Here is a 12207-nt window from a genome sequence, read left to right as displayed (position 1 = left end):
TATACAGGAAAAGTAACCTTTGTTCCAGCCCCCAGGATGCCTAGAAGGTAGGCATTTACTGCCTAAGCAAAAATAGGTCCGACTTAAAGGTCATTTAGGAGTTCATTGGTTGCATGCTAAGTGAACTCCCTGCCTGATAACTAAGAGGCATCATTGGATACATCTGACTGGTTTAGATGGCACTTTTTTTTTTTTTAGCTGCCTCAGTCTTTAAACATACAGCCCAGGATCAACAGGCACTTGGGAAAATCCTGTAACAAGAAGCTGCAGAGAGAAATTAAAAAGCCCACCTTACCTGGATGAAACAAATCAGAGAAAATAAGATAATTTAATACTTGTAATTTGTATATTCCCAAAGATAACCCCACATTATCTTGTAGCTAGACTTTTGGCATTGGCAATGAAGAAAAGTCTGTTGGACTAACATGGCACAGAGCAATTATGAAGGCTGGACAAATCCATAAAGACATTGGAGAACAACCAATGTAAGCTGAACTTGGGGCTAATCTCTATGGGGAAGTACGTAGAAAGTGGTCTTCATGTTTACCCTTGCTTTTTCTTGGAAGGCATTCACCTGTCTACCCTGGGTACTGGACTCTTCTCAGAAAGTGTCAGTTCTCCCCTAGGCTGAATTCACAGAACTCGGATCCGGTAGCTGGGACTTGAAGGCAGAGTTCCCAGATAGGAGCGAATCGAGTACCCAGATGTACATGCAGTCTTCCCATAAGGCATTCAGCAGTTTCTGAATGGCTCATGCTCATTGCAAAACCTCCAAGAAACCAGAAAACAGTAACTGGAAGGCTAAACAACTAAGCAGAGATTTGAGCAGCCGTGCAGTTCTGGGGAAGCCGAATTGGTGTTCAAGGCCTTCCAAAGTGGGGTGTCTGGTTGAGTGTCCCAGTGCCACAGTCTAGGAGTAAGGGACAACTGAGATGGACCAGCCTAAGGAAGCCGAGGCTGAACATTACCAGGATTGAGGTGGTCTGACAACCAGAAGAAAACTCTGGAGGAAGATACTACCCACCCAGCCTCTGATCTTTTTTTAAAATCTTTTCGCTATTTTTATTTAAAAATCATGGGGTTACAATGTGGTGATAATGCAAGCCACTGATTATGTACTTTGGATGAATTACAAATGAAACACTATATCTCAATAAAGTTGCATTTTTAAAAAATCATAGGATTATGCTTCCATATAAAGCTTGTACAATTAGCAATGTAAGATACTAAAATATTTTTTTTTTTAAAAAAACCTCAGAATCCCTTTGATTCAATGCTCTTGTGTTTTTAAAAAAGAGAAAAATAAATAATGCAAAACTCAAGAGTTTTGGAGTGTTTGGCATGCTGCCCTTCGTTTCACTTGTCGACGTCATTTTACCAATAACAATGCAGCTGAGTTGCCCAGGCAGCCAATTCCTCAGGACTTGTCCCCACGGCCTCTGTCCCTACCACCTCCACGCCCGCTGCCTGCACCCCCACTACTGTCCAAGGGCAGAGGAACCCTGGAGCCCTGGCCTGGCACAGCCTCTGATCTTTAATACACAGTGCTCAGCGCCTAGCAAATTACCAGACATGTTAGAGAATGAAACTATGGAAAGAGGGAAAAAAAAAAAAAAGTTGAAGAAACAGACCCAGCAATGCTTCAGATGTTGGAGTTAGTGAGACTTTAACCACAAAATAAGGAAAAGATGGAGAATTTTAACAGATCTGGAATCTACCCACCTCCCAAAAAGCCATGGGAATTCTAAAACTGAAGAAAATTAATTCAGTAGATGAATTTATTAACTGATTATACATAGCAGAACAGAAGATTAGTAAGCCAGAGACAGAAGAGTGTGAAGTATCCAGGTTGAGGCCCAGAGAGGAGAAAACAGTGAAAAATACAAAGAGTTTAACTAAATAACAGGATGATTGAGAAAGGCACAATTAGGAGGTCCGTTTCGGGCAATGTTACAGATTCAATAACCTGCAGTCTATGTTACGAACACTAAAAGTGTTAGGAAAAATAAATAGGCAGACTTTCTTGAAAATAAGGGAAATAATGAAAAAGGAAAGCCTTTTTATGATGTGGGGGTTATTCTCCATCAAAACGAGGATGGAGATGTTGGATCCTATTCAGCAGGGCAATGAAGAGAAGTCCCAGAGATTTCCAGAGAGCAGCTGGGTCCAGTTTGGGGTAAGAAGATTGAAGTTGCAGGATAAAAAGAGAGGATTCAGTAAAATATCTTACGACAGAGTTCGAAAGAAACAGAATGTGATAAAAGGGGAAAAAAGGTAGATAGAAACCAAAGAAAAAGCAAGAAGCTGTTCAAAATAACTGTAATCACAGAACACTAACCTGGGCTCTAGGATAAACAATATTTACAGTAATAATATTAGCATTTTATTGACTTCATTAAAAATTGGTACCATAAGACTATCAAGGGAAGAGAGAGAAAAGACTAAGAACAGAAAGCCTATATGTAATATATTTAATAACATCTAAAATTGATAAATCAGGAAATGGTACAAAAGAACGAATTTCACCACCTACCTCATTTCAGCAACAAGAAAATCAAAATGGATCAAGGACCTAAACATAAGAAATCATAAAACTCAGAAGGAAACAGGGAAAATCTTCGGGTCCTTGTATTAGGCAGTATTAGGAAGCAGGTTATTGAATCTGTAACATTGCCCAAAACGGACCTCCTAATTGTGCCTTTCTCAAGGTTTAGATATGATATAGAAATATGAGCAACACAAGAAAAAAATAAGATACATTGGATTTCATCAAAAGTAAAAGGTTTTGTGCATAAAAGGACATTATCCAGAAAGTGAAAAGACAACCTACAGAATGGGAGAAGATATTTGGGAATGTACCTGATGAGGGTTTAATATCCCAAATTATAAAGAATTAAAACTCAACAAAAATGCAAAACAACCTATAAAAAATAGGCAAGGGGGGCGGGCCACAGTGGCTCAGCAGGCAAGAATGCTTGCCTGCCATGCCAGAGGACCTGGGTTCGATTCCCGGTGCCTGCCCATGTTAAAAAAAAAAAAAATAGGCAAAGGACTTGAACAGGTGCTTCTCAGAGGACATACACATACTCAACATCATTAGACATCAGGGAAGTGCAAATCAAAACCACAATGCCATACCACGTCACACCCACTAGGATGGCTATTATTAGGAAAACAAGTGTCGGTGAAGACACAGAGTATGTAAAATGGTGAATCTGCTGTGGAAAACAGTTTGGTGAATCCTCAAAGAGGTAATAAAGAGTTACCATTTGACCCTGCAATTGCATTCCTGGGTATATACCCAAAAGAATTAGAAATGGACATGAACAGATATTTGTACACAAAACTTCACTGTAGCATTATTCACAACAGCCAAAAGGTGGAAGCAACTCGCATCCACCAGTAAGAATATCCATACAATGGAATTATGCTCAACCATAAATAGGAATGAAGTTCTGATGAAACTTGAAGACATCATGTTGTCTAAAATAAGTAAAACAAAAGGACACATTTGTGTGATTTCACTTACATGGAGACAAAGTATATTACAGGTTATCAGAGTCTAGGCAGTGGGCAAATGGGTATTGTTGGTTGTTGAGTACAGAGTTCAGAGTGTTGAAACAGATGGTGGTGTTGGTAGTAGCATAATATTGTTAATGTGATTTCACTGAATTATACACGATAGTGGTTAAAATGGGAAAATTTTTGTTGTATGTGTTACCGTAATAGAAATTTTAAAAAAGAAATAAAAGAAAAAGTACTGTGAAGGAGACAGGGTTAACCAAACCTGCTGTAGTTCCCCCACTTTGTGAGAACCCATCCATTTCCCCATCCAGCTGAACCAGAATATGGAGGGGCAAGACTTGTCAGCGTTTCCTATGTCCATTTTTTTCAGTCTGGCCTTCTCCCCCAGTACTACCTGCAGAGTGTTCTTCCTAAAGTAACCAATGATTCCATGTCTTACATTCAGTAAACATTTTCCAGTTACCTTTGGCATGCGACACCACTGACTACTCGTTTTTTTTAAACACTCTCTTATGGTTTCTCCAACCTGGTTTTCCACCTTTCTGGCCATTCTTTATCCTCTTCCTGACTTTAACTGTTGGAAATTTGGGGGGTTTGGCTAGGTCATCTTCATAATATATTCATATGCCCTAGGCCTCCTCCCCACTCCCTATTCCACTATTTGGTTAGTCCTAAATCATACCCAGATATTTTCCAAATCTATCCTCCTCCAAACCTCCGCACTGGTGCAAGAGGACACCATGTTCCTCCCTAATCCTGCTCCCATCCAATTCTCCACACAGTGGCCCCCGTGATCTTCAAATACAAATTTGAAGATCACGGGGTTCGCAGGAAGTAAAAGCTCCTCGACGCCCACATGCCACCGCTATTCTAAATCGCTGCGATCCTTATTCTGCTACCCAGCCCCGGGGGCCCTTCTTCCAGGCCTTCAAACTCCAGGGCTCTGCAGGCTGCTCGCTCCTCCGGCAGGGGGGCCACGCCCACCTCGGGGCGCTCTTACTCCAGGTTCTGCGCCGGCGTCTTTCCTCTCCTCGGTCATCCCTCCCCACTCCCGATTCTCGTCACAGCCGCAGTTGGTTGTGCCTCTCCCGCTAGACACGAAGTTCCGTGTATGGAGTGGGCTCGTCTGCCTTGCTCATCACCGCGTCCAATATACGTTTGTCGAATGAAGGCTGAAATAAGACCAGATGGAGAGGACAGACGGGTGTGGTGGCAAGGACGGACAAACAGAGACTACTGTGGGAGTGACTGCAAACAGGGCAGAACGATGGGTGGGGGGAGGCAAGGCAGCGCGACGCGCAGACGGGCAGGTCGGGACCCCGGCACTGCGGGGCCGCGTCTCGGCAGGGGGCGCCCGTCTCGCGGGGCGGGGCCTCGCGCAGCCCCGCCCCCCTCGCCGGCGCGGGGGCAGGGGGGCGGCTGGGGGCGGCTGGCGGCGGCGGCGGCGGCGGCGGCAGTGCCATGGCTGCGCTCGTGGAGCCGCTGGGGCTGGAGCGGGGTAAGCGCACCCCGGGAGCCCTGCCCGCCCCGGCCCCGGTCCCGCGTGCCTACCCCTCCCGCGGCCAGGGCTGCGCGGGGGACGCGGGGAGCCGGCGGGGCCTGACGGGCCGGGCGGTCTGTGGGCGTGGGAGGGTCCGCGGGTCGCAGCGGGGGGCACCGGCCGCACGCCCCCGCACAGTGGCTGCGGGAGGGGGCCCTTCCGGGGAATGCGGGGCGCCCGACTGACCGCGGCGCCCACCGGCTCTGTTCTGTCCTTGCGGGCGTCCGGCTGCGCTCGCCCTTGCTCCTCTCCCGCCGCCTCGCTGCGCCCCTGCCCCGCCTCGCAGACGTGTCCCGGGCGGTGGAGCTCCTCGAGCGGCTCCAGCGCAGCGGGGAGCTGCCCCCGCAGAAGCTGCAGGCCCTCCAGCGGGTCCTGCAGAGCCGCTTCTGCTCCGCCATCCGGGAGGTGAGAGCCGCGCGGCGCCCGGCCGCCCGGAGCCCGGGGACTACGCGTCCCAGCAGCGCCCGGCCGCCCTGTGGCGCTCGCGGTTCTGCTCGGGGGCTCTTGGGGAGTTGTAGTTTCCTCGGGCCCCGGGTTGCGGGGACGGGGCGCACCCCTGGGTGGGAGGGAAGAGGGAGTGTGGGAGCCTGGCCCCCTGAGTGCGAGGGAGAAGGGACCCGGCGGCTCCCGAAGCTGCAGCGTCCCCTCCCAGGTGTACGAGCAGCTCTACGACACGCTGGACATCACAGGCAGCGCCGAGACCCGGGCCCACGCCACCGCGAAGGTAGGTGGCCCCCGCCCCCCATCCCTCTTGGTCTGAACGAACTGCCTGGGCCAGCTCAGTGTCTCTCTCGTGTCAGCCATCCCTTTTGCCAAATCTTTTGTACCACCCTTACCGTTAAATTTATGATTTCCTCGAAATACTCTCATGTTTTTTACTCAAACAAAAGTCCTACAAAGGCATCCTTGACAACTACAAATGGAAACCAGTACTGCCCTCCTGACTAGAAGGTAACCTTAGAAATCTATACGTTGAAAACAGTGACTGTCATTAAACAGTGAAATCGTAGTGAAATATAGTTAGACACTGTTTCCTGTAGCTTCCTTGCAGGCTCTCAGCTCCCTCTAGGCCTTGCTTGTTTCCCACTGATGGAAAGTGAGATTGGCAGATGTTGGGGGGTAAAGATACACACGAAACCGAGACTTCTTTCCGAAGTAATCAGAAGCACCTAGAGTGAAAGCAGGAGGCACATGGTCATCACCAGGTGATTTGGAGTTGAGTTGTGGCAGACGCCCCATGTCTGGGGAAAGCAATCTGCCTCCCAGACTCAGATCCCCCACCCCAGGCCGCATGCCCACCGTAGAGGGGCCATCCACTCCAGATGCTGTCTCTCTCCCAGGCCACGGTGGCCGCCTTCACGGCCAGTGAGGGCCACGCTCACCCCAGGGTGGTGGAGCTGCCCAAGACAGACGAAGGCCTGGGCTTCAACATCATGGGTGGCAAGGAGCAGAACTCCCCCATCTACATCTCCCGCGTCATTCCCGGGGGCGTGGCTGACCGTCACGGAGGCCTCAAGCGTGGGGACCAGCTGCTGTCCGTAAATGGTGTGGTGAGTGGTGACTGAGGCATAGTCTGTCCAAGGTGGCACAGCCCTGCTTTTAACATTCATTCATTCAACACAAAGTGATTGAGGACTGCCCACACGGCTGGGCAGTGCTGCAGACCCTGTGAGAAATTGGCCTCAGCTCGTACACTCAAGGATTGCCTCTCAGATAGACCCTGACTGAAATAGTCCTGATCCAGATGATGTGCTGTGAGGGAGGAAGCACAAAGCCTTGTGAGAAAGCAGATGTGGCATCAGACCAATCCGAATGAGGAAGGAATGTTTGAGTTGGGTTTTGAAGGATGAACAGGAGTTTTCCAGGCAAACAAGGTGAAAAAGGGTATTCCTGGCTGAGGCTGTTGCAGGTAGGAGCTGTGAGTCTTGTACTCTTCTGAAATGAAGAGAAAGGGCTTGGCCTTGATGGAGGTCTGGGACATGCAAGGAGGGACAAAGGAGAAGAAATAGGGGCAGGAGGGATAGAACTGAGGACTGAGGGCAGTAGGGAATGAGGATGAGCCTGCAGGTGAGGTTCAGTTACTGAGGGGATATAGGGTCATCCCTAACACCTGACATAGAGAACCTGAAAGGTTGGGGGGGGGGACACTGAGCCAAGAGTTAACTCTCCATAGGGACAGGAGGCCTTGGCATTTTGAGACGGTACTGTGCTCACAAGCAGTTACTCCCGTTTATGGGGTGGGGGCAGGCAGAGGGCCATGAGCCCTGGGCCCAGCTGTGGGTGCACCACCCTGCAGAGCGTTGAGGGTGAGCAGCACGAGAAGGCGGTGGAGCTGCTGAAGGCCGCTCAGGGCTCTGTAAAGCTGGTGGTGCGCTACACGCCCCGCGTGCTGGAGGAGATGGAGGCCCGCTTCGAGAAGATGCGCTCCGCTCGCCGGCGCCAGCAGCACCAGAGCTACTCGTGAGTGCCTTGTCACCGCTGGGACCTTCCACAGCCCCACATAGCCCTGGACTCCCAAACCAGGCCAATGATTCCAGGGTCCTGAATGCCACCCCCAGGTCTGGCTTCTCTTCCCTGGCACCCTGACCCTTGACCCAGGCCTGGCTTCTTTTCCCTGGCCTCCTGGCCCTTGACCCAAGTGAAGGCTTGGTCAAATCCCCTGGGAGGTCCTAGCCTAATCCTATCTCAAGATCTGGAACCCACTTCCCTGGGCCCTTGCCTCTGGAATCTGGGTCCTGGTCCTCTCCCATGTCTTCCCAGGATCCCTCCACTGAGCCTGGCTCCCTTCTCTTCACCCCCTTGCAGGTCTTTGGAGTCTCGAGGCTAAAACCACAGATTTGGACCCTCATCTCCGCCCCCACCCCTGTACAGTATTTATTGTCACCATCCCTTATTTAAAGATCTTTGAATCTCATTGTGCGTCTGTGTGTCTGTCCTGCCTCCTAGGACTGGAGTGTCTGGAGGAATGGGGGAGGGAGAGGAGCCGAGGTCAGAGACCACGCCCAGCAAAAGCCCTTTTCAGAGTCTGAGAACAGAGGTGGAAACCTCTCCTCAGGTCTCACGGCCGAGGCTGGCCGGCTTCCTAGGGACAACTCCGAGGGCGGAGGCTGGGACCCAGCCTGGATCTGAGTGAGGGGGCGGGACTGAAGGCCCTAAGAGGGTCTGAGGGCGGGGGCGAGCCCCTTCTTCCGCGGCTGGTCTGACGGAGGAGTCCCGAAAGGCTGCAGGAGCCAGTGGGCGGCCTCTGTGTGGGCCGGGCGGAACGAACCATTAGCTTGGTCCGCCGGGGGAACCTGCAAGCCGCACTACGGTCTGCGTGGGAGGCGGGGGTGGGGGTACCGCGTGCAGTTCCCGAGGCTGGCGCAGGGGGTGCGGAATAAGGGGCAAACTCGCCGACCCGGTCCTCACCCCACCTTCCAGCCGGAGCGCGTCTCTCCGGAACCCGCACCCACCTTACAACCCACCCTGCACCCTCACCCCGCCCAGCCCTCCTGTCCCGTGCGGCGCGAGGGCCGGCGCGCGCCACCGCCGGGATCCGGGGTCGCGACTCGCGTTCCACGCCGCGCGCCACTCGCTCCAGGTGACATCATCCCCATGCCGGACTCCGCCTCCCGCCCCAGCCGGCGCACGCCGCACGCCCATTGGTCAGAGCTCCTTGAGCCCGCCTCTCGCTCTCCGCCCGCGCGACCCCTCCCGGCCTGTGCGGAGGCGGGGTCTAATCGCCGGCCGGCGCCGACGCAGCCTCCCATTGGCCCACCAGCGCCGTCTGTCAGTCTCCTGTTAAAGGGACCACGACCGCCTGGGAGCTGTGGGGGTGGGGGGAGGGTGGAGGAAATTTTCTTGGGGGGGGTAAAGGTGGGATTTGGGGGGCGCTGGTGGGAACCCCTGGATCTGGCGCCTACGGTCTCGCGGGGGGAGGCTGAGCGGTCACAGGGGGAGGGGGCTATTTTAGTGGGGAGAGGGCTGCGAGACCGTGAGGGGGAGGGGGTCCCCAGCGCCCGAACCCGAGCAGGAGACGCGGAGCCCGCGCGAGCGGCGGAGACAGGGCTCCGGAGCCACAGATCTGGGCCCCGGCCGTCGCCAGGGGCCCCGCCCGGTCCCCCCACCCCACCCCACGTCCATCCTGCAGCCCAGCTCCGCCCGCAGCCGCCGCGGACCAGGTAGGTAAAAGCCCGGCCCGGCTCGCCTCGCAGTGCCCGCCCGGGGACCCCTCGCCGAGCCTCCCCCGCCTCCCCGAGATCCGGGTTCCCTTCCTCATCTCCGGGGACCCAAGAGCCCAGATTTCACTGCCCAGCTCCGGGGGTTCAGGCGCGCCGCTGCCGACGGCCAGAGTCCCCACCAAACCCTAGAATCCCAGGCGTCCTGCCGCCTTGTGCCTCTTCCTGGGCCCAGAAGGCTGGCTTTCCCAGTTCAGCCCCGGGAGCCCCCTCTGAACCTAGATCACCCCCCAACCTTCGCCCAGCCCCCGGGGCCCCGGACCCCCGCCGCGGCTGTGCCAGGCTCCCCCGGTCCCGGCCGACCGCCCCCCGTCGCGTCCGCAGCGTGCCCCCTTCGCGCAACCGGTCTGTCGGTCTCCAGCCCTCCCGGCTGGAACAGCGGCCGCGTCGGTCGGTCCAGGCAGCCTAGGCGGCCGCCCTGGACACAAGCCCGCTCTGGAGCTGTCCATGGTCACTGCACCCGGCCGCCTCGCCTCCCCCATCCCCTGCCGCCGCCGCCGCCGCCGCCGCCGGGATCCCTCCCGCGGCGCCTTTGACCCGGGGATACCCGGGCCCTCCCCGGCCCAGGCACTCGGGCCTTGGGGTTCCACTCTCAGCCCACATCCTTGGCAACCCAGGCTTCTAGAACCCCCACTGCTCCTGGAGGAGCGAGGGCCTCTGAAGGTTTCTGCCGGGTCAACCTCAGGGACCTTGGCACCCAGAGACCGCACCTGCTCTGGGAGCCCTGTCAGGGCTCACCCTGTCTGGCTTAAGGACCCAGCCCTCACCCCCTCAGGACCTCGGAGTCTAGCCTTCCAGCCTTCACCCCCTTTTGAGACCCAGTTCAACAGTCCCTGTGCCCCTCAGACAAATATACCGGGTGCCCCGCACCCCCAGCATCTGCCCCTTTAGGGATTCAGGCGCCATGACTTTCTTCCTTTCAGGGACCAAAACTGCAGTTCTTAGGCTTCTACTTACCCTCCGCCTTGGAGACCTAGATGTCTTGTCCCCAGACCTGAATCCCTCCAGGGACCAGTTCAGACTTCAGCCTCTGAACAGCCCACCAGCCTTCACCAAAGCATCTGCCACAGCCTTACCCCACAAAAGGATTCGGGCTTTCAAGCTTCCAGCACCCCTACCTTTACCCTGGCAAGGATCCAAGTCCCTAGCTCTGCCTACCCCCCATCTCCCCCAAGTTATCTAGCTTCTCAGTCCTCACTTAGGGGACCAGAATCCCATGGCCTTATGTTACGCATCCACCCCCCAATTGACCTTATATCTCCTGTGACCCTGACTGTGTCTCCATATCATCTCAGGTGCTGGGCTTACCGGGATTCTACTCTCTCCTTGAAACCCAGCTTCTTGGGGTGCTTCTAGCACCCTACTGCCTCCTAAGGCCTTTATCCTGATGTCTTACCATCCAACTACCCTTGGGCTGGAAGCCAAACATACATCCCTTCCTCCAGATGTGTCCTGTGGCTTATCAAGTGATCTAGAATCAAGCTGCTGTCTTCCACATTTCTGGTTATACATGTGCCCTTTACAATGCTTTAAGGTCTAGATTTTTTCCAAATCCTAGAATACTTCCAGGTGACTTATCTGTTCCATCATCACCCAAGGCATGTTCTAAATTTTAGGCCAGATGCTACATTCTAGGCTTGTCTTTATCCGGAAGCATTCAAATATCTAGGTAATGCCTCAAGCCAAATTTCAATCCCATCTTCTCCTCAGACATGTTTTACATTTTTAAAAACCAGTCCTTGCTAATTCTCTGCTAAATTTTCGTTTTAGGAGTGTAGTAGTTCCAGCCACAGCCTTAACTTTGTTCTAGATTCCATTATCTTTCCAGGAGCATTCTAAGTTCTAGAATGTGCATGTCCCAATTATGTGCTCTAGCCCTTTTCCAAATTGTATTATCAATTCTATGATGTATTAGGCTCTACCCAATTCCACAGTCTTAAATCTAGAAGATTGCCCCCATTGTACATGACATCTGCCTTCCACCAAGTTCTAGATTTTAGGCTCATGTATCAAGTTCTAGGTTCTAGGTTCATCCACTCCTGCCTTCTCTGCTCATCTTTTCCCTAGTGTGACTTTAGCCTAGAACTTGTTCCCTGGTGGATTGTGAGCTGCCTCCTCCACCTGCATTTCAGAGTTCTAAGCATGTTCTAGGCTTTCTCCTCTTCTAGAATCTCTAATAACCTCTCCTTGCTACTCAGTTCTTATGCCAAGAAATTCTCAAATCTCAGCGTGTATCCTTCTGCAATTCACCCCAGGCACTTCTAAATTCCAGGCAACCTCCTTGCTCTTTCTAGGTTTTTCTTTGCCTCCAGGGCATGCTCTGAATTCTAGACCATGTCTTCTGCATTTCAGGGTTAGAACCTAGAAGTACAGACACATGGTTAAATCAAGAATATAACCCCTGCTATATTCTGTGTTATATCTACATCCCAGGTGGTTCTGAGTTCTAGATTATGTCTCCTGGCTGGGTTTGGTGTGTATTACATTAGGTTTATTCTTAGGTGATCATCATGCTCCCTTCTATGTTTGGGGTTCTGTGCAGCTCAGGCATTCTTAAGTTATTGGATTGTTCTTGCCTGCCTAGGTTCTAGGTTCCAGACCTGAGTCCTAGAACATGCCCCTCTTGGTGGCCCTATGTGTAGACCTCACCTCAAACTTGTAAATGTGGAAGCATATGTTCTTTCTGCACTCTGTACTGTCTTCCTTCCAGTGGCCTTCTAGAATCAATGGCCAGCCTTTTTGTGTTTTACTTTCTTCTCCATGAATTTAGGTTCTAAAGCAGCCTCCCTAAAACATCCTGTGTTGCATCTTCTAAGTAGATCCTGGGCTTAGATTCCAGCTCGTTCTTTGGCCTAGGACTGACTTGCCCTCTGATAAACATTTTCCTGAATCTTGGTGTCTGAATGCTGGGAGCTCAAGTGTCTA

At 52.7% G+C, this 12207-nt stretch overlaps 1 protein-coding gene across 1 annotated transcript; it reads left to right on the top strand.

Moving 5' to 3' along the window:
- The first annotated feature begins 4963 nt into the window (after positions 1-4963).
- Positions 4964-7979, top strand: LIN7B (lin-7 cell polarity scaffold B). The gene is made up of 6 exons (XM_077133570.1): positions 4964-5023; positions 5352-5470; positions 5718-5789; positions 6406-6615; positions 7362-7525; positions 7871-7979. Exons 1-6 carry the CDS (start codon positions 4987-4989, stop codon positions 7890-7892), a joined length of 624 nt encoding a protein of 207 aa, XP_076989685.1. The 5' UTR covers positions 4964-4986; the 3' UTR covers positions 7893-7979.
- The last annotated feature ends 4228 nt before the right edge of the window (positions 7980-12207 follow it).

Source organism: Tamandua tetradactyla, chromosome 16 (genome assembly GCF_023851605.1).
Source record: "Tamandua tetradactyla isolate mTamTet1 chromosome 16, mTamTet1.pri, whole genome shotgun sequence".
Classification (NCBI taxonomy): Eukaryota; Metazoa; Chordata; class Mammalia; order Pilosa; family Myrmecophagidae; genus Tamandua; species Tamandua tetradactyla.
This window is presented reverse-complemented; position numbering and strand designations above follow the sequence as displayed.

What these genes read in the sequence shown, in the direction of transcription:
- LIN7B (XM_077133570.1), top strand. Translation starts at nt 4,987, where the DNA reads ATGGCTGCGCTCGTGGAGCCGCTGGGGCTGGAGCGGG. An exon ending in TCTGCTCCGCCATCCGGGAG is followed by an intron (nt 5,471 to 5,717) that starts GTGAGAGCCGCG and finishes GTCCCCTCCCAG; the next exon opens with GTGTACGAGCAGCTCTACGA. An exon ending in GGGCCCACGCCACCGCGAAG is followed by an intron (nt 5,790 to 6,405) that starts GTAGGTGGCCCC and finishes TCTCTCTCCCAG; the next exon opens with GCCACGGTGGCCGCCTTCAC.